This window comes from Myotis daubentonii, chromosome 7 (assembly GCF_963259705.1).
Source record: "Myotis daubentonii chromosome 7, mMyoDau2.1, whole genome shotgun sequence".
NCBI classification, from domain to species: Eukaryota; Metazoa; Chordata; class Mammalia; order Chiroptera; family Vespertilionidae; genus Myotis; species Myotis daubentonii.
In genome coordinates, this window is record NC_081846.1 from 2,791,501 (window position 1) to 2,816,975 (window position 25,475).

General features: G+C 39.4%; 1 protein-coding gene across 15 annotated transcripts in view; it reads left to right on the forward strand.

The window, feature by feature from the left end:
* The window catches only part of PMS1 (PMS1 homolog 1, mismatch repair system component), an 83,973-nt gene extending 60,044 nt beyond the window's left edge, over window positions 1–23,929 (forward strand). For 6 of the 15 annotated variants that reach the window (XM_059702554.1, XM_059702539.1, XM_059702551.1 and 3 more), the window contains 2 exons: window positions 2,084–2,244; window positions 5,342–5,695. In XM_059702554.1, coding sequence (XP_059558537.1) covers window positions 2,084–2,244; window positions 5,342–5,506 — 326 coding nt within the window. In that variant the 3' untranslated portion in view covers window positions 5,507–5,695. Of the gene's footprint in view, window positions 1–2,083; window positions 2,245–2,528; window positions 2,635–5,287; window positions 5,696–7,366; window positions 7,638–23,862 lie in introns of those variants that run through there. The other 9 variants (XM_059702541.1, XM_059702542.1, XM_059702543.1 and 6 more) reach the window with 9 other exon arrangements.
* Window positions 23,930–25,475: the final 1,546 nt, after the last annotated feature.

Consider the following 25,475-nt stretch of genomic DNA (forward strand, 5'->3'; position numbering starts at 1 on the left):
GTTTTGTTGTATTGGACTTAACTTTGGATCAACAATTTGCCAGTTTTTACAAAACATCTTTGGATACAGGCAATGAAAGATAGGAAGAATACATCTGACTTTGAGGGAAAAGATTCTGAATGTGACCCTAAAAACTTTGCTTATTAATGGCATCATTTTTTGTTCTGCATCATTAAGAATTCCATATTTTAGAAAATGAAAACTTGTCAAACCACTTATTAATTTGGAGTATTTTCTCTGAAAATTGGGAAGCATTTCACAGAATTTTATGGAGATATCTTGAAAGTTTATAGTTACATGGTTCCAGATATCTAAGTTTTTTATATCTGAATTTTGCAAGCACAGAGATTAAAATATTGCTCAGTTTCCTCATCTGTTGCCAAATGCTTTTTATCCATGTCCATAAGTAATTCTCTGAAATGTGTAGTTTTTCAGAGCAAATATAGTTGGCATTAGACTTTTCAATCAAATCGTATTAGTAACAAGTCTCTTGACTGATATTTTTGTAAATTCCATATCGATATATATGTAAGAAGATGTGAACTAGAATATTCTGCTACCTCCTCTTTGCCTGTCTAACCCCTGATTCAAGTCCCATTTAAGTTCCCCTGGTTGCTCAAACTCTCATTTTGCCTCCATTCACTGAAGTCCGTATTTTATCACTTACGGGCTGATCTTACGTGTGCTTATTCTAGTCGTCAGTTGTTTCCCAGGAAGAGCATTTGGGTGCTGCTCTGCTTAGTGTGCCACTTGCATTGCATCTGCCGTCTGCGTCAAGGCCTGGTCTAACTGAGAACGGGCTAGGCATAGGATCATCGCTGTATCAGGGTCTGAAACTCTTCAAGCTATACCACTCCTCTTTTTTGTTTTTGTCCATCCATTTACAGCTCATTTATACCACTTTCCAACTTTGGACTGTCGCATTTTCTTTACTTCAAAGTAACATTCTATGGACTTCAATGTTAAGAATACTGTTACACAGATATAGCCAAAGAAAACAAGTCTGCTATTTTCCAAAACTATAACATGTATTCTAATGCAAAATGTGATGCTTTGGAATGAATATATGCTATTATGAATATTTTACCTAGTTTTATATTCAATGATATAGCTAGTTTTTAGTTTTATTTTAATCATTAAATTATTTAGAATAGCTTAAATAATAGATAACATGTCAGTTTATACATTGTTCTAGTAAAATATATTGAATAAACATTAGCATTTCATTTCCTCAAATTACTAATCTATAATAAAAAAGCATAATATGCTAATTAGACTGGATGTCCTTCTGGACGAAGGCGGGGCTGCGAGGGAAGCCCAGGTCCCGGGTGACCACCGGCGACTGGAGGGTAAGCCCGGGTCCTGGGTGACCGCTGGCGACCGGAGGGTAAGCCCGGGTCCTGGGTGCCAGAGGGAAGCTGGTGCTGACAGCCGGGAGAAGGGAGGCCTACTCTTGCATGAATTTTGTTCATCGGGCCTCTAGTATATTAATAAGCTACTCACTATGATGGTAACCATTTTGCAACATATGTTTATCAAATCAATACTTTATATACCTTACACTTATATAATGTTATGTCAGTTATATTTCAGTAAAGCTGGAAAAAAATTCCAGCTGTATTTTTATAATTTGTAAGTTAAAATAATCATTGAAATAATCCACGTCTTTAAGTTATATATTAAACCAGTAGGCTTGAACTTGAACAGCAGCAGTTGTTAAAACACTTAGAGCAGTATTTATTTTAATAAATATCATGGGACTCCATTTTCTCTCTAAAGAAAGAAATCTTCTAAACAAATGCAGGGAACAGAACAGCAGTCATTGAGATTAAATGATATAACGCTCATGTGGTTTCTACAAACACATATGACTTACTGGGAATGTGAAATCCTGTGGGAAATTATTATTTGTTCTCCCAACTAAGGAACAAAACTTTGTCCTGACTATATTACATTCTATGAAGGTTCACTACATACTCAAACAGTGGTTTTGTTTTTAATAGGTATTTTCTGGAATATAATTTAAACACAACCAAACTAATGATAAATATGGTATTTTTTTGGTGTTCTTTTTTTCTTCTAGGAGTTTCCATTGCTGAAAACTACTTAGAAATAGAGGGAATGGCTAACTGTCTTCCGTTCTATGGCGTGATGGATTTAAAAGAAATTCTTAATGCTATAGTCAACAAAAATGCAAAAGAAGTTTATGAATGTAGACCTCGCAAAGTGATAAGTTATTTAGAGGTATGCATTATTCAGTTATGTTGGCTAAGGTTTTAAGATACTTAACTGTTCCTGAATAAAATAATAAATGGTTTCAAAATAGTAAAGTTTCTATAAGATTTATTATTGTTTGCAAGAGGGAAATACTATTAAATAAAAAAAAAGAAAACTCCTTTAAAATAAACTGGTTGTGGTACTGTTGTGAATTCTTGCTGTAACGTTATTCCTAGAGTACATACTGAGGAAGAGCCTTATGCACGAGACTTTTTGTAGTGAAGTTCTTTTTGTTGTTTTTGTTTTTTTAGAAAGGATTCAAAATTGCTCCATCAAAATACCAAATACCAAATACTTGTGTAAAAAGAACTGTAATGTGATTTTCAAGAGCAAAAGAGGAGAAAGAAAATGAAAGAGGTAGATTATTAAGTAAATGGGAATTGTAGTTTCTAGCACAAATGAGATAGGCAGCAGTGGGCTAAAAAATAAACTCAAAAGTAATAGAGGGTAAGGATGGGGAATGGGAGACATCTGCAATACTATCAACAATAAAAAAATATGTTGTAAGAGAGGGTGGAGGAAGATTATAAACTTTTAAATGTCCAAATTTAATAGTGGTGGGAAAACAATAGTAATTGTCTCTATTTGAGCCTTTATCCCTCAAGGTTGACTGGTATTATTTTTAAAGTGAACCTTATCTTTAGTAAAGTTTATTTCCTCCCTTAAAAAAAAAAAAAAAGGAGCTGTTTTTGTTTTAGACTATTACCCTGGTCTGCCCATTGCATTCTGAGGGCCAGGCTTCCTCAGCAGGGAAGTCCGCTTTCACCTTTTCTGAAGATTGTATGAAAGCATTCTGAGTCCTTCAGGAGCTTTGTTTTGTGGGATTTCCCAGCCCACCCGGGCAATTCAACACGGCCAGTTTCTAGGGATAGAAAAGGAGTGTGTGTGTGAAGGAGTTGTGGGTCATGATTGTGCATTGAAGAACCATTTGGGAAGAAAGAAGATTTCAGAAATAATGGAAGTATTTGGGATTAGAGACAAATATTTTTACTGTTATTATATCTACCATTATATTAAGGTGTAATTCTTAAAGGAAGATAGTCTAGGATAAAAGAGAATGCCTATCAGAACCACAACCACAGGAATGCTTCATTTAAGGTCAGGTTGAATTAGGTGAAACAGATAAAGATACTATAGGAAAAGGAGAACCAAGAGGAGGGTTCAAGGGAAGAAAGAAATGTAAATATTAATATTACATCCTTCATTGGGTAGTAGTTGCTGGAAGACCATTAGGTGTGACTGCTGTAGGAAGTGATAACCCTGAAGAGAGCCACGGTGGAGAATGGGGTGAAAGATGTGTGCCAGTGGTGGAAACTGGGCAGCAAGCCACGAGGCGGTGAAAGGAAGAGAAGAGGTGTTAGCATGATGGTACTGGATTGGTAGAAACATTGACTATGAAAGGTTGGAGAGCAGATGTTCCAAAAGAGGCAGGAAGGAAGATGCAGCATGATATAAACTTTAGAAAGGAGAACCGGCCTCTGAATCAGGAGCAGAAGAGGGGGAGGGAAAGTGAATGTAAAATATTTTGAGGTAAATTGAGAGAAGTCATGTATGATTCATGTGGTAAAGGACTAGGAGAGTTATCTGCTGCGAGTGAAGGGGCTGGAGAGGCACTGGGGATCTGGGAATAGTAGAAAAGGTAAGAAAATAAGAGCTGTCGGCCCTCTACGAGGAGATTGATTAGAGAAGAATACGATTTTCAGGTGGCATTGAGCGCTCATAAGAGCTAACATTGGTATTGGATCCAGCCAGGCTTGTCATTGTCCAGCAGTGCTTGGCAGAATTTATCCAGACGTGGAGGGGAGCAGCATGGCTGGTAGAAGAACAAGAGGGTATGTGAAGGAATTTGAGCACGCTATAATACAAGAAACCATTTTAGGTGTGAGACAGATACAAAGATTAATGACATTCCACTGGGAATCGGCGTTAGATTTTAGCAGGAGCCTAAAGGGACTGCAGGAAGCTAGGCACAGTGCCCTTTATTTCTTACTCACTAGGCATACCTTATGTAGGAAGATGACGGAAGGGTGCTTGCTGGTGGACCGGGAGAATAAGGAGGGATTGTAGAGGTTAAAGGTCAAAGTGAAGACAAAGAATAGGTTTAGTTGGAATAAAGGAGTAGGATGGTTGGGAGTATAATAGGAGAGGCTGTGTGGTTAGAATAAGGCTAGGATTTAAAATCTTCGAAGTACAATTTTTTTTTTAACCTTAAAAGAAGCCAGCTTTACTAATACCATTTTATCCCCAAACTCTCAGTCTTCACTATCTCAGAAAACATCATTACCATATCAAAAATGCAGACATGGTCCTCAATTCTGCACCCTCATAACCAGTTCCTCAGTGAGTCTTGACTACGTCCAGCTCATGGCAGGAGCCTCTACACCTCCCTCCATGTCCACTACAGTCACTAGGACTGCAGAGATTGCCTCAAACCATGCTTCCTTCAGACAGCAGCCAGATGTGAATTGTAAAAGCAATGCCAGGCTCTTGCTTAAAAGCCCTCTGGTTATTTCCCTGTGCATTCAGATGAAAACCCACATTGCTCACCCGTCTTCAAGGGTGATGTGCCCCTTGCTTCCCTCCCTGTCTTGTTCCTCTCTCCCCTTTAGTAACGAGGCCGCACTTACACGGGTCACTTGATTCTGTTGTTCCCTCTGCCTAAATGCTTTTCTTTACCCATGATACTTGCATCCTGGGTCCTTGTTTAAATTGAAGCTTAAATGTCACCCCACCTCAAGAAAGCTTTTCCTAACCACACAATTACTTTCTATCATGTTGCTCAGTTTAATTCTGTACATATAACTGCTGTTTTCTTTGTCTTTTCTCTGTTTTCTGTTTCTTTGAACTAGAATGTAAATTTCACAAGAGCCGGGATCTTGTTTGTCTTGTTCTCTGCTGTATTCCTATAACCTACAAAAATGACTAGCACATAATTGGTGTTTAATAAATATTGTTGAACAAATGAATAATAAAAAATATATAATCAATTTTCTGTCTTCCTTCTTGCCAGGAAGAACATATTTCTGCTTCCGGTATCTCCCAGTAAAAATGTCTCTCTTCACAGGGAGAAGCGGTGCGTCTATCTAGACAGTTACCCATGTACTTATCAAAGGAGGACATCCAAGACATCATCTTCAGAATGAAGCACCAGTTTGGAAATGAAATTAAAGGGTGTGTTCATGGTCGCCCATTTTTTCATCATTTAACTCATCTTCCAGAAGCTACATGATTAAACATATTTAAGAAAATTAGTTACTGTTGAAATTGATTTGGTCATAAATAATATGAATCAGTGTTTGAACTATCTCTGAACAGTGTTCATTGGTTCACTTATTTTAAGTGAAGATTTACTGGCTTATTTGTATATTGAAAATTTTTAAACTGTAGAAAACTTAAATAAACTAATATAGACTATTCATTTTATTTTGAAGAACCAGCCTTTATAATAATTGGTTGTAAGCAACAAAATTGAAAATACACAGTATTCTTGGGTGGTGAATTTTCTACCCAATATATTCAATGAACTGTGTCTCCAAAGTTAATATATGGAAGTCCTAACCCACATGTGATGGGTTTAGATGAAGTCATGAGGGTGGGGCCATCGCCATGGCATTATTACCCTTAGAAGAAGAGTCACCAGAGAGTTGGCTTGTTCTCCTTTCTCCCTCCCAGCCCCCCGCCTCCAGTGTGAGGATATGGAGAGAAGGTGGCCTTCATCAGAAACCAACCATACTGTACCTTGATCTTGAACTTTTAGCCTCTAGGACTCAGAATATCTGTAGTTTTCGTCACTAGTCTATAGTATTTCTTAAGGCAGTTTGAGCTAAGATACCAGCTCAGCCCTGTGCAGGGAGAGATCCTACAGACTCAGCTGGCATATCTGACAAGTTGTCAGTCCTTGCTCAAAGGCTGGTGAGACAGGAAGTGGGACAACATGAGAAAATGAAGAGGAAGACAAAACAACTTTAAAAATTCTGCCATTTACCTCTCTTATATGGACGTTATCGGGCTTTGGGGTTAAAATTTGTCAGAGGGCATGGGAAGTCCTACATTTTTCAAAATATATATTAATTGATTTTAGAGAGGAAGTGAAAGGGAAAGATAGAAACATCAATGATGAGAGAGAATCACTGATTGACTGCCTCCTGCACACCCCGCACTGGGGATCGAGCCCACAACCCAGACATGTGCCCTTGACCAGAATGGAACCAGGACCTCTCAGTTCACAGGCCAACACTCTATCCACTGAGCCAAACCAGCTAGGGCAAGATCTACATTTTTAACAGAATATTTAAGTTAAGATTATTCATTCCCCATGTGTCCTTTCAATAAACAGGCCCCCGCCCTGACCGGTTTGGCTCAGTGGATAGAGCGTCGGCCTGCGGACTAAAGGGTCCCAGGTTCGATTCCGGTCAAGGGCATGTACCTTGGTTGTGGGCACATCCCCAGTAGGGAGTGTGCAGGAGGCAGCTGATTGATGCTTCTCTCTCATTGATGTTTCTGGCTCTCTATCCCTCTCCCTTCCTCTCTGTAAAAATCAATAAAATATATTAAAAAACAAAACAGAAAACAGGTCCCACACTGCATCAAAATAATTTATAAAAAATTGAAATATGATTTCCAATGAATATGTTTGTTGTAGGGAGTAAAATACCCTATAGGATATAGTATCTCCACATTCACACCACCTCCCATATTTCTCAAGGAGAATTTTTTAATTCCTAAGACCCTTGAGTTATATAAGAGGTACAAGTTGTGATTCCTGGAATTCTCCCCGTAGCCAGGCCTTTCTCCTGTCAACACTGCCTTGTTTTCCAGAACTTAAATACTATTTTTTCCTCATTAACCCCTTTAGAAATTGGGGACCCTTCTCAGAGAGACCTTTCTTGGAGAAATATTTTTTAACTTACTGGTAAATTGAGAAAAGAAGCTCATGGAAATATAGAGGATGATGAAATTTGCATCTTTACATTTGTACCAGCTCTAAGCGAAATTTTGGGCTCATTTTCTAGCCGAGTCAGAGTGTGATTGTTTAAGATGTCCTTCAACGACCTCTGGGGTGAATAAATAAACACATTTCTTTTTCCAGGTCTGGATTCTGCCAATCAGGGTAGCAGTAATGAGAGCAGTATTTGCCACCTGTTTGCTGAGTACATTGTGTATTACCTTGCATGATCTTGTTTGATCTTCACAACAAATTTAGGATTGTAGGTACTATTGAGACTTATGCCAGAACTCGAGTTCTTTACCACTGTTATCTACCTGCAGTGAACAATAAGCCCTAAAGAGACATTAGGGTCAACATAAGTGGGGAAAATGGAAGTATAAAGGACTCCTGATGCCACTCTAGGGGGTGTTAGATCAACTTCGGGCTGCAGCGTTTGTTTCTCAGGGGGGTCTGGGGTAGCAGCAGTGGGTGGGTTCAAGTCCAGTTTAGTTTTTCTTATTGATTCTTACTACAATCTGCCATCTCTGTAACAAAAAAGACAAGGTAAAATTTAAGCCCTCACCCTGACCATACTTTTAGACATTTAATTCTTCATCTCTAAAATGAAGATGTTGAATTTGACCCCCATGTACACAATCATATGATTCCGTAATTTTGTTTCTTCCTTTTTTGTTGTGAATATTTATTAGCAGGAATGGAATGACCTCTTTTCAGTTAATTACCACTACATTACTTTATTGACCATATTTAAATGCCCCTGAGCTAGCCCACTTTTTCCATAAAATCTTTTAAATGAATTAGGGGAAAGGTAGATTTCTTCTACCCTACGCAAATTGAACTTGCAGTCACTATAACAAACCCGCCCTCTGCACTTTAGTGGTCTACTCATTCCTTTGCCTAGTCAGCGCCATTTAGTGAATGTCACACTCAGTGCTGAACACAACAGAGAAGACATCCCTGGCCCTCCAGAGGAGAAAAACTTGTGGTGTGATATATTATGAGCACATGTATATATTGTGGGAGCATAAAGGGGTATCCACTCCCAACTTGGAGAAATCTATGGGAGAAACTGGGAGAAAGGAAAGGAGGGTCTTTCAGGCAGAGGGAACAGCAGGTGCCAGCTCATTGTGAGCACAAGGAATTTTGTGTCACTAGATCCCGAGTAAATGAAGACTGGATTAGAGTGCTAGGCAGTGCCTTCATCATAAAGATTCTCATAAGCTCTAGGGATTGGGGAAATTTTATCCTAAGGATTGTGAAAACGATTAAAGTTTGTGTGTGTGTGTGTTAAATATATTTTTATTGGTTTCAGAGAGGGAGAGAGAGAAACATTAATGATGAGAAAAATTCACTGATCAGCTGCCTCCTGCACACTCCACACTGGGGATCACTCCCACAACCCAGGCATGTGACCTGACCAGGAATTGAACCATGACCTCCTGGTTCATAGGTCGACACTCAACCACTGAACCACACCGGCTGGCAAAACCATTAGTTTTAATCAGGAAAGTGCACAATAAGGTTCAGAACACTTTAGCCAAATTTAAATCAGGCCAAGTAAGTAGGCTACTTGAGAATTCAGACAACATGTGATCCACAGAGTGAAAGGCTCTGTGGTAACAAAGTCTATCTGACAGTTACTGAGGGCCTTGTTGCTTCACAGTGTACACTTTAGATTCTCTGGGATGATGCCATAATAGAACCAAACTGGAAAAAAAGGTATCTCCTTATTTTGTTAATTTATGGCGTTAACAGATTACTGGAAGAATGGAAGGTCATTTGCCATTCCTTTGTGTACTAAGAAGTTAGTATGATTTCAGCCAGTCCTGAGTTCCTTACAGACTACAAAAGCCACTCATCTTTTTAAAAGATGATTAAATCTGGTGTTTGCATTTTAATCTAGTCTTGTATCTGAGGCCTTTTGGAAACCAACCTAAAGTTTCTAGTTGTCCCTTAAATGAATCATCTTTACTTATAAAGGGTTTATATATTCAAATATAATTTTTTAGGTAGCATTTATGTCTAGATGCTTAAGACGAATGGCTGAAAATTTTAGAATTATCTTTAATGTTGAACTTACTTGATTGTTAAGAACTTTCTCACAGGCATTTTAATTATGTTCTGTAATTTAGATCATAAAAAATGAATAACAAGAAGAAACAGGCAAGAAATTGTGAATGGATCATATTTTTGGAAGAAAATGGTATGTTTTCAAAAGTTAATTTATTTAATTTAGAAAGGCATCTTTATTTTTTAAATTTTTTTTATTTTACTAAAGACATTGATCAATTATAGCAAATTAACTTGCAAGATAGTGTTGCTGTTCTGCCCCAAAATATAGTAGGTCCTTTACTTACAGTGGTTCAACTTAGGATTTTTCAAATATCCATGATGCAAAAGCAATACACATTCAGTAGAAACTTCGAATTTTGATCTTTTCCTGGGCTAGTGGTAGGCGGTAGGCTATATGATACTGTCATGATGTGGGCAGCAACAGTGAGCCACGGCTCCCTCTCAGGCACATGATCATGTTGGTAAACAACCGGTACTTTACAGTGTAGTATGTTACCGGCAGTTTTTAGTTTGTCTTCTAACAACGTTTAAAGTAGATAACGCCGAGCTATGATGTTTGGGAAGTTAGGTGTATTAAGTGCATATTTGACTTAGGATATTTTCAATTGGTGATGGGTTTATCAGGATGTAACCCTAATGTAAGTCGAGGAGCATCTATGTATTATAAGTAATCCACTGATAATGATAGCAAAAAAATTTCCCATGTGCTTTTACATGTAAATAGGTAAATGTATATGAGGTACTTATTATCTACTTGGAAGTTTGCAATTTTATCGGTCTTTTCTCCTTAACTTCCCGAATCACATAAAAATCTTATAGAGCAAACATTTTCCCACATACATAGTGATGATCCTTGATGTTCCAGATAAAAACAAGATTTCCTCTCAACACATGCAGTTTCTAACTTGTGAAAGATTTTATAGGAGCCATCAAGTTTTAGCTATTTTTACAATTAAAACCAAAGTAAAGTGTGCAATCTTTCTCTGTTCCCAGAGTTGGAAGAAGAGTACTTCATGTTTTCTGGGTTTCTCCAGGTGACAACTTTGAGGATATTCTGTGTACACTAGTATATGGGTATGGCCTAAGCCAGCACTTCTCAAACTAACATGCATGTGAATCTCCTGGGCATCTTGTAAAAATACCTGGGTAATTCAGTAGGTCTGGGATAGGGTCTGATATTTTGCATTTCTAGCAAGTTCTTAGGTGATGCTTATGCTACTGGTTTAGGAACCACACTGGGTTAACAAGGACGTACATAATCCTTTGGCCAAGTGCTAGGCTCTTCAGATAGAATACAAATACATTTTTTAACTCAAACATATGCTAAAATTTAATTAGAATATGAGTCTGTTTATGGTTCTCCATTCGCTTTGGAAAGTTAGACTTGGTTTTTCTCACAGGCATTTTAATTATGTTCTGTAATTTAGATAAAAATGAATGACAAGAAGAAACAGGTTTTTCTTATGGAACATCATTCTTTTTTTTTTTTTTAAGAAGTTTGGTTTATATATTCTGAACAAGGTAGCTGGCTCCCAAATGGCACGATCAGTAGTTACCGTCCTGTCCACACATTCCTGCATCAAGAGGTGGAGTCTCTCCATTCACTGTCTTCAATCTGGGCTAGTTCATGACTACCTTGACCTTTAGGTTATAACAGAAGTGAGTCTACCTGCCTCCCAAGGCAAAGTCACAGAAGCCTGGCAGCTTTCCTCTGTCTACATTAAACAGTTTCTCTGGGTAAGTCAATTACCTCATAAGTCAATCTAGCCTGACCAGCGTGGCTCAGTTGTTGAGCATCGATCTGTGAACCAGGAGGTCATAATTCAATTCCCGATCAAGGCACATGCCTGGGTTGCCGGCTCAATTCCCAGTGGGGGGCATGCAGGAGGTAGCCGATCAGTGATTCTCTCATCATTGATTGCCGGGGTCCAGCCCCAGCGGGTCCAGGGGTTCCCAAAGGCGTAGACGGAGTCGGTGAAGAAGGAATGACACAGAGGCAGTGTTCAGGTGATCATCATAGCCGGGTTCTCTTGTCAGGATCTCCAGCCAGGATCAGTCACCAGGTTCCAGTCAGGCTCTCCTGCCAATCTCCGCAGTCAGGTTCAGTCCAGGATCCCCTGCCATGCTCTCTCGCCAGGCTCTGCCTCCAGGCTCCGAGGCCAGTCCCTGTCCAGGATCCTCCGGCATGCTCTCGCCAGCGAAGTTCTTCTGTCTCTAGAGAACGTTCTGTGTAGGTTCTGTGCCTAGGCTCTGTCTCTCTTGGTCCTGTCTTCCAAGCCCTGTGTCCTTAGTTCTGTGTTCTGAGTTCTAAGTTCTGAGTCCTGTGTCTTGCTGTCTTGTTACATCTGTATTTATACCAGTTCATTTTAATCCTGTCAATCTCTATTACAAAGGTTAGGGTGTTTCTTATCTCCATTCCAGGGAGAAAAGATTATGTAGTTTAAGCATGATTGTTCGTAGTTAAAGGGATTAATTACCAGCCTGGCACTTAGTTGAGGGGTTTTATTCCCTCCCTAACTTCAGGGGAAAATCCCTACCTGAGGAAACAACCTTTCTCGGAGAGGTGACCTTGGTTAAAACACAGCGTCAAGAAGGTGAGCAAACATATTAAGAACTGTATGCCATATATGCCAGGTCCCTTGAAACAGCAAGGATGGACCGGCTCCCGGCAAATTCCCCCTTTTTTATTTTTTAAAAGCAGGCATTACAAAGAAAAACCTCAAATGCTCTCTTATATCCATTTTAAGGGTAGGATTGGCGCTTTCCGCTATTACCTGAGTCCTGATCTATCACCCCAGGGAGAGTTTGCCAATCCTGCACTTTCCCAGGGTAGAAAGGCTGCAGTGGGGTTAAGGATAAGGCTCCTTGGGCCTACCTTCTCCCATGCCATTACATTTACCTTTCCTTCCTCAGAAAAGCATGGACATACTTCTTTTTTTTTTTTTTTTTTTTTTTTTTTTTTTTTTAAATATATTTTATTGATTTTTTTACAGAGAGGAAGGGAGAGAGATAGAGAGCTAGAAACATCGATGAGAGAGAAACAACGATCAGCTGCCTCCTGCACACCCCCCACGGGGGATGTGCCCGCAACCCAGGTACATGCCCTTGACCGGAATCGAACCTGGGACCTTTCAGTCCGCAGGCCGACGCTCTATCCACTGAGCCAAACCGGTTTCGGCATGGACATACTTCTTGTATAAAACATTCTGTCTGACTGGGAGTAACCTTAATTCCTCTGCTAGCAAGCATATGTGTTAAAAGATCAATACAGAGTCTTATTTCTTTAGACTCAGTATGGCACATCTTCTCAATCTAAGTTCTGTACTATCCACCTTCTTACCCTACTTATCCTCTATAGGGGGGTCTGTAGCACCCTGGTGGAGTCCTATCCGTCCCGAGTGTGGGGGTTCTCAATTGGGGGGGGGGGGCTTACCTAGGGGAATCCTTTTCCAGGGATTCCCAAAGGTGTGGACGGAGTCAGCGAAGACTATCCACCCTCTTCCTACGGTGGAGTCCTATCAATCCCGAGAGTGGGGCTTACCTAGGGGTCCCTGTTCGGGCGCCAGATGCCGGGGTACAGCCCCAGCAGGTCCAGGGGTCCCCAAAGGCGTGACGGAGTCGGCGAAGAAGGAAGGACACGGAGACAGTGTTCAGTTGATCAGCAGCCTAGCCAGGATCTCCAGCCAGGATCTCCAGCCAAGTTCTGGTCTGCATCTCCAGAGAGGTTCTGCTGGTTCTCCAGTCAGGTTCAGTCACCAGGTTCTAGTCAGGCTCTCCTGCCAATCTCCGCAGTCAGGTTCAGTCCAGGATCCCCTGCCATGCTCTCTCGCCAGGCTCCGCCTCCAGGCTCCGAGGCCAGTCCCTGTCCAGGATCCTCCAGCATGCTCTCGCCAGCGAAGTTCTTCTGTCTCTAGAGAACGTTCTGTGTAGGTTCTGTGCCTAGGCTCTGTCTCTCTTGGTCCTGTCTTCCAAGCCCTGTGTCCTTAGTTCTGTGTTCTGAGTTCTGAGTGTTTCTGTCTTGTTACAACTGTATTTATACCAGTTGATTCAATCCTATCAATCTCTATTACAAAGGTTAGGGCGTTTCTTATCTCCATTCCAGGGAGAAAAGATTATGTAGTTTAAGCATGATTGTTCGTAGTTAAAGGGATTAATTACCCGCCTGGCACTTAGTTGAGGGGTTTTATTCCCTCCCTAACTTCAGGGGAAAATCCCTACCTGGTGACCTTGGTTAAAACACAGCGCCAAGAAGGTGAGCAAACATATTAAGAACTGTATGCCATATATGCCAGGTCCCTTGAAACAGCAAGGATGGACCGGCTCCCGGCAATTGATGTTTCTCTCTCTCTCTCTCTCTCTCTCTCTCTATCTCTATCTCTATCTCTATCTCTATCTCTATCTCTATCTCTCTCTCCCTTCCTCTCTGAAATCAATAAAAAAGAAGTCAGTCTACCCTGTGTCTGTCGGTCTATATGAAAGTACTCGATAGCGAGGTGAAGGGCCATGTGGAGGAAGAGTTGCTTGACTACTTGGTTCCCGTTGTGCAGCCATACTAGCTCAGGTACCAGATATGGAGTGACAATACCAATTAAAATTTATAATTAAATGTAACATAGTATTAATATTAAATATTAAAAATATCTCATTACTGAATCAGTTAAGAGAACAACACTAGTAAAAGGGGGGAGACTTTGAAAGAAAAAGAAAAATGAGTTGTACATTATTTCCAAAAAGGATTTAAAGTGGGTTACAATTAAAGACCAAATAAAATGAGATTAAAAACCATTAACATAAAGAAAATATTCCAATTAAATACTAAGGAAAGAGAAAGTGGAAAGACACAGAAGACAAAAAAGAAGCACTGTGCATGGAGCGCTTCCCCAGAGGCTATAGGAAGAGAGCTCAGGGCTGGAGGGACCTGTGCTGTTCCATTTCCACGAGAGCTGTGTATTTTTATTGCTTTCTACTCACTCATGTTTTATAGGACTCTGCACTAATCATTAACCCCACTTCCTGGACACCCGTCAGCTGGCCAAAAACTCACTTTTTGTGTTTTTTAGGACAATAAAGTAACTACTCCTATACCCTAGCACTCATGTCTACCACTCATTCAATGCTTAGTAGACTTTGTATTACATTTCTTAAGTGTAGTTTTATTACCTCTGTTAACTTTTTAAAAATATATTTATATTGATATTTATAGAGAGAGGAAGGGAGAGGGAGAGAGAAAGAGAAGGATTGATGTGATAGCAGAACACCCATTGGCTGCCTCATGCATGGCCCCCACTGGGACCAAGCCCACTACTCAGGCGTGTGCCCTGACAGGGAATGGGATCAGCAACCTCTTGGTGCTCGGGAGGAGGACACCCAATCAACTGTGCCCCACTGGGCAGGGCCTACCTCTGTTTATCTTTATCACCCAGCAGGGTGCATTGTACTTTTTATAAATTGGCGCACCACAGCATGTACATGATTTCAAATAATAAACCCTTTCTTAAATATGCTAAAGATTAAGATTCCTCTGGTAAATGGTTTCATTTGGTAGTTAAATTTATGAAGACTGAAGGCCTTATTTACTCTACAAATTTGCTCCCTATGTTTCTTTTCAAAACTTAAGCTGTGGAAATTCCGAGATAGTGGCCCGGAGAACGGCAATGAGGAAGAGAGTGAGTGAGGGAGAGAGTGAGTGAGGGAGAGAGTGAGGGAGCGAAAGGAGAGTGTGTGGACGTGTGGTGTGTGTGTGTGTCTGAGTGAGGGACAGCTAGATCTCGCAGGACCTTAGGGGGTGGCGGACCAGGCTCGCATAGCCGGCAGCCTCTGCTACTGCTGTAATCTCTCCCGGAGTGCCAGCTCTGCTGCAGAGGCTGCGCGATCTTGAAGGGGAGAGCTGCTATGACTGGGAGCCCAGTCTCACCTCCACCCAGGGTGCTCTCAGACACTACCCAGGATCTTACAGCCACTCCGGCCAGGGACCTGCTGTCTCGGCTGCCACCCCAAGGACACGGGGACTCCAGCCTCCCCAGCTGAGGGCTCCTCTGAGTTCAGGAGTGTGCTCTCCTCCTGTCAGCCAGATGTTTTAGCCCCAGGCATCGTGACCATGCATGCAAATAGCTGAGCCTTATGCAGCAGCCCCAGGCACCATGACCACTCCAACAGCCACACAAGCAACCACTGCCCATGGCTGCCGGAGGAGCAGCCATCCCATGACTGCACCCCCCCTCCGAGGAGCAGCAGCCTGCGACTGCCCAAGGAGCAGCCACCGCCCGCAACCACACGAGGAGCAACCGCCCTGCAACCACGCAAGGAGCAGCTGCCCTGCAAGCAGCTGCCACCCTGCAACCGCGCAACCCACCACCAAGCCCACTGCTGCAGCCACAGGCCCCCCACAACTCGACACCTAGATCCTTTGGTGAGAGCAAAAATGGGGAGACAGAAGAACAACCCCCAAAAGGAAAGAAAAGGAGGACTCATCAGAAAAGTAATGAAACAGAGGCATGCAATATGTCAGAAAAAGAATTCAGAATAAGGGTCATACAGTTCATAAACTGGATGGGTGAGAAAATCAACAACCTATGTAAGAATCAGGAGGAAATAAGGAGTGATATAGCTACAATAAAAACAATATGGAAGCTTTCAACAATAGACTAGGAGAAGCAGAGGACCAAATTAGCAAATTAGAAGACAGGAAAGCAAAACACACCCAATCTGAACTGCAATTGGTGAAAAAAAATCAAAAGAAAGAAGAGAGCTTGAGAGAGCTTTAGGACAACATAAAGCGAAGCAACATACGTTTAATAGGTGTGCCAGAACGACAAGAAGTCGAGCAAGGGTTAGAAAACCTATTTGAAGAAATGTCAGAAAACTTCCCTGATTTGGGGAAGAAATGTCACAAAAGCACAGAGGGCCCCAAACAAGATGAACCCAAAAAGACCCACACCAAGACATGTCGTAATTACAAAAGCAAACATTAACGACAAAGAGAGAATCTTAAAGGCTGCCAGAGACAGACAGAAAGTTACCTACAAGGGAGCTCCCATTAGATTATCAAATGATTTCTCAACAGAAACACGTCAGGCCAGAAAGGAATGGAAGGAAGTATACAAAGTGATGCAAAGCAAGGGACTGAATCCAAAAATACTCTATCCAGCAAGGCTATCATTCAAAATTGAAGGGGTAATCAGGAGCTTCATAGGCACAAAAAAAGGGCTAAGGGAGTTTATCACTACTAAGCCAGCAATGCAAGAAATGCTAAAGGGACTGTTGTAAAAAGAAGGGAAAAAAAGGGGTGGGGGAGAAGGAACACAAGCACAAAAAAATAAAAATGGACACATACAAGTACCTATCAATAATAACTTTAAACGTAAATGGCCTAAATGCTCCAATCAAAAGACATCAAGTGGCCAAATGGATAAGAAAACATGAACCATATATATGCTGCCTACAAGAAACCCACCTCAGAACAAGAGACTCACACAGACTGAAAGTGAAGGAATGGAAAAATATCTTTCAGGCAAATGGAAATGAAAAAAAAGCTGGGGTAGCAATACTTATATCTGACAAAATAGACCTCAAAGTGAAGGCCATAACAAGAGATAAGGAAGGCCACTTCATAATACTAAAGGGGTCGATACAACAAGAGGTTATAACTCTGGTAAACATATATGCACCCAATGCAGGAGCACCCAAATACATAAAAAACCTTCTTGGAGAGATCAACAGCAGTACGATCATACTAGGGGACTATAATACCCCATTGACATCACTGGATAAATCCTCTAGACAAAAAATCAGCAAGGAAACAGCAATCCTAAATGACTCACTAGATCAGTTGGAATTAATTGACATCTTCAGAACATTTCACCCCAAAGCTACAGAATATACATTCTTCTCAAGTGCACATGGGACTTTTTCAGAGATGACCACATATTGGGTCACAGGCAAAGTCTCTCCAAATTCAAGAAGATTGAAATATCAAACATCTTCTCAGACCACAGTAGATAATAAATTATGTAACTCTACAACTTGAAGAATTAGAGAGCAACAAGAAAAACCTACAGTGAGCAGAAGGAAGAAGATAATAAAGATCAGAGCAAAAATAAATGAAATAGAAATTAAAAAAATACAAAAGATGAATGAAACCAAGAGCTGGTTCTTTGAAAGGATAAACAAGATTGATGAACCTCTAGCCAGGTTCACCAAGAAGCAAAGAGAGAGGACCCAAATAAACAAAATCAGAAATGAAAGAGGCTAAATAACAACAGACCCCACAGAAATACAAAAGATTGTAAAAAAAAAAAAAAAACACACTATGACCATCTCTGCTCCAACAAACTAAACAATCTAGAGCAGCCGTGGGCAAACTACAGCCTGTGGGCCGGATCCGGCCCGTTTGAAATGAATAAAACTAAAAAAAAAAAAAAAAAAAAAAAAAAGACCGTACCCTTTTATGTAATGATGTTTACTTTGAATTTATATTAGTTCACACAAACACTCCATCCATGCTTTTGTTCCGGCCCTCTGGTCCAGTTTAAGAACCCATTGTGGCCCTCGAGTCAAAAAGTTTGCCCACCCCTGATCTAGAGGAAATGGACATATTCCTAGAAAAATATAACCTTCCAAAACTCAATCAAGACAACCAAAAAATCTCAACAGGCCAACAACTAAGGAGTAAATTGAAGCACTCATCAAAAAGCTTCCAGTAAACAAAAGCCCATGGCCAGACGGCTTCACAGGAGAGTTTTATCAAACATTCAAACAAGAACTAAAATCTACCCTTCTCAAACTATTCCCAAAAATTCAAGAGGAAGGCACACTTCCAAGCTCTTTCTATGAAGCCAGCATTACCCTAATCCCAAAACCAGATAAAGACACTACAAAGAAAGAGAATTACAGGCCAATATTCCTGATGAACATAGATGCTAAAATCCTTAACAAAATTATAGCAAATCGGATCCAGCATTACATTAGAAAGATTATACACCATGACCAAGTGGGATTTATTCCAGGGATTCAAAGCTGGTACAATATCTGCAAATTAATAAATGTGATTCATCACATAAACAAATTGAGAGACAAAAATCACAATCATATCAAGTGATACAGAAAAGGCATTTGACAAAATTCAACACCCTTTCCTGATAAAAACTCTCAGCAAAGTGGAAATAGAGGGATCATACCTCAACATAATAAAAGCCTTATATGACAAACCTACAGCCAACATCATACTCAATGGGCAAAAACTAAAACCATTTCCCCTAAGAACAGGGACAAGACAGGGATGCCATCTTCAACCACTCCTGTTCGACATAGTACTGGAAGTGCTAGCCATAGCTATCAGACAAGAAGAGGAAATAAAAGGTATCCAAATTGGAAAAGAAGGAGAAAAATTGTCATTATTTGCAGATGACATGATATTGTACATAGAAAACCCTAAAGACTCCATTCAAAAAACTATTAGAACTAATAAATGAATTCAGCAATGTAGCAGAATACAAAATTAACACCCAGAAATCTATGGCTTTTTTATATACCAATAATGAACTCACAGAAAGAGAAACTGAAAAAACAATCCCATTTACCATTGCAACAAAAAAATTAAGATACCTAAGAATAAATTTAACCAAGGAGGTAAAGGACCTGTACTCAGAAAATTACAAGATGCTGAAAAAAAGAGATAGAGGAATACATAAACAAATGGAAGAATATACCGTGTTCATGAATTGGTAGAATCAACATCATTAAAATGTCCATACTACCCACAGCAATCTTTAGATTCAATGCAATTCCCATTAAAATATCAATGGCATACTTTAAAGACCTAGAACAAACTCTCCAAAAATTAACTTGGAATTTAAAAAGACCCTGAATAGCTGCAGCAATCTTGAGCAAGAAGAACAAAGTTGGAGGGATCACAATACTAGATATCAAACTATATTACAAAGCCCCTGTTCTCAAAACTTCCTGGTACTGGCACAAGAACAGACATATAGACCAATGGAACAGAACAGAGAACCCAGAGATCAACCCAAGCCATTATGCTCAATTAATATTTGACAAAGGAGGCAAGAGCATACAATGGAGTCAAGACAGTCTCTTCAATAAATGGTGTTGGGAAAATTGGACAGATACATACCAAAAAATGAAACTAGACCACCAACTTACACCATACACAAAAATAAACTCAAAATGGATAAAGGACTTAAACGTAAGATGGGAAACCATAAAAATCCTAGAAGAAGCCATAGGTAGCAAAATAGCAGACATTTGTTGTAGCAATATCTTTACCGATACAGCTCCTAGGGCAATGGAAACTAAGGAGAAAATAAACAAACGGGACTACATCAAAATAAAAATCTTATGCACAGCAAAAGAAACCATCAACAAAACAACAAGAAAGTCCACTGCATGGGAGAACATATTTGGCATTGTTATCTCCGATAAAGGTTTAATCTCCAAAATTTATAAGAAACTCATACAACTTAACAGAAGGAAGATAAACAATATCCAATCAAAAAATGGGCAAAGGACCTAAATAGACACTTTTTTTGAAAGAAGACACACAGAAGGCAGAGAGACATGAAAACATACTCAAAGTCACTAATCATCTTAGAGATGCAAATCAAACGACAATGAGGTACCATCTCACACCTGTCAGAATGGCTATCATCAACAGCAACAAACGACAAGTGCTGGTGAGGTTGTGGAGAAAAAGAAACCCTTGTGCACTGTTGGTGGGAATGCAGACTGGTGCAGCCACTGTGGAGAACAGTATGGAGTTTCCTCAAAAAACTAAAAATGGAACTCCCATTTGATTCAGTAATCCCACTTCTGGTAATATATCCCAAGATACTAGAAATACCATCAGAAAGGATATATGCACCCCTATGTTCATAGCAGCACAAATTACAATAGCTAAGATTTGGAAACAGCCTAAGTGCCCATCAGCAGACAAATGGATTAGAAAACTGTGGTACATCTACACAATGGACTATAATGCTGCTGTAAAAAAGAAGGAATTCTTTTTAAAATATATATATATATATTATTGATTTTTTACAGAGAAGAAGGGGGAGGGATAGAGAGTTAGAAACATCGATGAGAGAGAAACATCTACCAGCTGCCTCCTGCACACTCCCTACTGGGGATGTGCCCGCAACCAAGGTACATGCCCTTGACTGGAATCGAACCTGGGACCTTTCAGTCCGCAGGCTGACGTTCTATCCACTGAATCAAACGGGTTAGGGCAAAAAAGAAGGAATTCTTACCATTTGAGGCAGCATGGATGGAACTGGAGAGCATTATGCTAAGTGAAATAAACCAGTCAGAGAAAGATAAATATCACATGATCTCGCTCATTTGTGGAATATAATGAACAACATAAACTGATGAACAAAAATAGAACCAGAGTCATAGAAGCATCGAATAGACTGTCCAACTGATGAGGGAAGGCGGTGGGTGAGGGGGTAAGAGATCAAACAAAGGACTTGTATGCATGCATATGAGCATAACCAATGGACACAGATGGGGGGAGGTGAGGGCATGTGCTGGGGGGGGCAGTAGAGGGGGGGACAACCGGGGAGAAATCAATGGGGGAAAAGGAGACTTATGTAATACTTTATACAATAAAGAATTTTTAAAAAACTTAAACAGCATACTAATAGAATTTTCAGTGGTCATAATTCATTTCCAAAAGGACTGGAAAAACTATTGTAACAAAAGGACCTGACTCAGGACACTTTACTGCAAAGCTGTAGAGTATTTATTTATTTATTTATTTTTTTTTTCTGTAGAGTATTTAATTTAAATGTAAAATCATCTATACCTGAGCTAACAAGGAAAAGGAACCACTGGGGGAAGATTTGAATGCTTTGTATAATCTTAAGCAAAATAGTCATACTTTATGTTTTTTTCTTAGGTGTGTATCTCAAAATATAGATGTAGTCAAGGACTCTAAATGTACATGTTAGTGAACCTTTTTTTCTAAAGCTCTGACAAATGTCTTTACTTTAGAAAAAGAAAAGAAAGGTACTGGAATGCTTTGGACTCCTTTGATATTCTCCCTTAACTTTTCCTATCTAAGTTTTATATATTAAATTAAATATTTCAGTGTTCTCCCTTATCAACAATATGCTAATATTTTCACTGACATAGGTAGTAGTCTTAGCATATCACTGTTTAATTTATAAAATTTAAAAATTAGTTATTGAGGTTTATTAAATTACTAAAAGAGGGTCAGCTTTTTAAATTCAGTACATTTTTAGTTGATTGTGGTGTATTATGTCTTAAAAATAAAACAAAAACTATAAAGGTATCATTTATGGTGTTCACAAATTTTGGTTACTTTGACATGCTTTAGGTGAGTGATTGAGAGTTTATTACAAAATATTAGCTTTCCTCGTGATGGCCTTGGATTACACGCATATGGCTACAGAGTGGCTGAGTATTTGTCAAAATAAATGATAAGCTCAAGCTTCATTATCATGTGTCGTTTACACAGTGAATCTGATATAGTGTTACTTCATACTTTTGATGCTCTTTGCAGTAAATTTGATATAGAACAGTTGCTAAAGAAACCCTGTTTAAATGTGTGACCATTTTTATGGAAAACATCTGGGGTAATTATAATTAGTTCAGGATGTGCGCTGTTTAAAAATAATCTTGAGTTCACGGAGAAAGGAGCATATCTGTTTCTCAATGACTAGAATAATCCAAATTTGTATAAAAAGTTCTTTAAGTTATTGGTAGCTGTGCTTGGAGTATAATTTTAGAGTATTCCAAAAGGAAATGAAGAGAGTAACTTTTATGTAAAATGCCAACTTGGCACTTTCCACCTGTTAGTGTGTTTCGCTTAGAACAGCTGTGTCTTTTATTATCAGTAAACAGATGCAGAAAGTAATGGAATGTTTTAAAGCAATATGTTAATCCTGTCTTCCACTCCTGAACTGTCCCACAATATCGTGATTAAATATTGACTGTGCAGCTGTTACTTACAATGATGGAATTTCTTAGTTAATTTCTCCTTCACAGGCCCAAACGTTTTAATATTTAGAGATCTATTTTCTAATCTTAAAGTGTTTCATAATGTAGTTTATTATAATTTGATTTCTAAAGATAAATTATTTGACTGTTATGGATACAAATTCATATGTTTACAAAATTCTTATTGTTTGCATGAATTGACTAATATTCTAAGTAGGATAAACAACTGTTAAAGTATTTAAAATGTAAATTATTCATGAATATGAAGATTATTATTTATTATAATTTTGTTTAGTTTTATGCTTAAAACTGTCATCAATGAACTAAATAGGAAATTATGATATTTTTATCAAATATTTATGGCACAGAGTACATAATACTTCCTTAGGAAATTGACCATATTGAGCAAAAACATCCTGCGAGTAATTTCAATTTGTAGCCTTTTGCAGTTTAATTATGTCTTAATCCTTGCATCTCCCTTGTTAAAGAAAATATTTTAGATACCACTTCAGTAATTAACACTTTCATATTTAAGCTCTAAGAGCAGATTTTGACCTAAGATTATTATTATCATTAATTGCTAATATTTATTGCATTCAATATATGAAAACTATTGTGCACAGAACTTTATACATGTTATAACATTCTGGCCCCCCTTTCTAGAAGAGGTAATTCAGCCTTCGGGACATGAAGTGAACGGACAGGTCTTATAGCTGGGAAGTGGCGGAGACTGGATTTAATTAAACCCAGGCCTCAAGCCTCTTGTTCTTAACAACTTTGCCTTTTCCCTGCCGTTAGCATCTAATATCGACATTATACAGAGGGGATGTGATGTGCAATGTGAACTTTGACAGTGTCCTGTGTTTGAAGCCACGGTGTGCATCCCAAAGTGATGATGATATCACTCAGTCCTCTTGCCCAAAGAGCAAGCACAGTTACACACGCGTGGACTTACGGAGAGTGGAGAGCTCCGATCCTGGTGTCTCACCCACGATGACCATGTCGATGCTCTTTGCCGTCAGCAGTGTCTCGCTCTCAGGTGTGATGACACGGTCTGCACTGGGAAAGACTCTCACATACCCTTTCAGACTTTATCCAATTGTGCTGCTTTGCAGAAACTACTCCCACAGTCTCTTCCCTTTCCCAAAAAGAACCCTTTTTTTGAGAGAGAGAGAGAGATATTAATTCTTTTAAAAAAAGATATGATGTTTTTAAGAGGGAGAGAGGGTTAGAAACATCCATGAGAGAGAACTTCAGCACAAATCAGCTGCCTCCTCCACGACCCATACTGGGGATTGAGCCAATACCCAGGCATGCGCCCTGACCAGGAATCGAAACAGTGACCTCTTGGGGCATGGGCTGACGCTCCACCACTGAGCCACTCTGGCTGAGGAAGAAAGAACCTTTCTTTGATTCAAGAGGTTTTAAAGAGCAGCATGATGTAATTTCTACCTACGTGACATTATTTTTAAAAATGCCTTCACCTAGAACTATCAGTTATTATTGGAGCTGAGTTTTATTAAATGACTATTTTCTGTCAGAAATTATTAATTATTTCTATACTCTTATTTTGTCATTTGTCATAGGAAATGTCCCATTGTATTTATGAAGAAACTAAGACTCAAAAAAATTAAATAAATTGGCCAAGATCACAGTAAGTAAATGCTATTTGTATGCATTTAATTTGTTAAAAAACTAGAAATATAAAAGTATCCAGCTAATTATTTTTGTAGAAAGTTTTGTGATTTCCACCTGTAACAGATGGTTACATCAGTGTAGTTTCTCTCTTCACAGTGATAAGACTGTTCATAAGGTAAACTAGAATAAGCAATGTCATAGGTATTGCTAGAAGAAATTGAATAATGTAGAAGTCCATTGTAAGGTGGTTCTTAAGAGAAAAAATGTTCTGCATGCAAGCTGTCTGAAATATAAGTATAGGCACCTTTTGCATGCAATAATATTCCACGTTATCAGAGCTTTTAATAAATATTTTACATATTTTACTAAATTTAATTAGTTAGCCTATATTCAGCATTACAGCTTTATTCAAATTGTTTTTTGTGTGTCTTCATTAAAACTAACTATTCAACACAAAGAACATGAGCTAAACAATGAAATGGTTATTTTATGCAGTACAGAGATTTCCCAGGCAGAATTATTTGGTAGTTTTTTTTTTCTTTACATTTTTTAAGACTTTTTAAATTTTATTCTTTTTTGTTGATTTCAGACAGGAAGGGAGAGAGAGATAGAAACATCAATGATGAGAGAGAATCATTGATCGGCTGCCTCCTGCACGCCCCACACTGGGGATCGAGCCCAAAACCCGGGCATGTGCCCTGACCTGGAATCAAACTGTGACCTCCTGGTTTATAGATCAACGCTCAACCACTGAGCCATGCCAGCCGCGCTGAAGACTTTTTTAAAATATATTTTTATTGATTTCAGAGAGAAAGGGAGAGAGACAGAGAGAGAGAGAGAGAGAGAAGCATTAATGATGGGAGAGAATCATTGATCTGCTGCCTCCTGCACACCCCTCATTGGGGATTAAGCCTGCAACCCGGGCACATGCCCTTGACCAGGAATTGAACCATGACCTCCATAATGAGAACCTCCATAACCATGACCTCAACCACTGAGCCATGTCAACTAGGCCATTTTTGAAGAATTTTTAAAAGTGAAAGTTTGTTTTGAGATCATTGTAGATTGCCTGTAATTTTAAGAAATAATAAAACAGAGAGCCCATGTCCCCTTTACCCCAGTAAAACTCCATAGCACAATATCCCAGCCAGGACACTGATGGCAAAACAGGGTACAGACATTTCCGTCACCACGAGGATCCCTCATGTCACCTTTCACAGCTGTGTGCTTCCACTCCACCCGGTCCCTTGGCCACGACAGCGGCTCATCTGTGCCCCACTCCTGGACTGTTGTCATTTCAAGCATGGGATTTTCTATATGGACAGTCGGGTCATCTGCCAATAGGGCCCAGGTCCTTCCTTTTGAGTCCCTATGCACTGTATTTGCCTTTCTACCTGGCTGCCCTGGCTGTACCTCCCAGCACTATGTTAGAGTAGTGGTTACATCCTCTCCTTGTTCCCTGTTGTAGGGAAAAAAGTGTTCCATTTTGCAACTAATTATAGGTTTTTTTATAGATACTCTGTCAACTTGAAGAAGTTCCCTCTATTCCTATTTTTCTGAG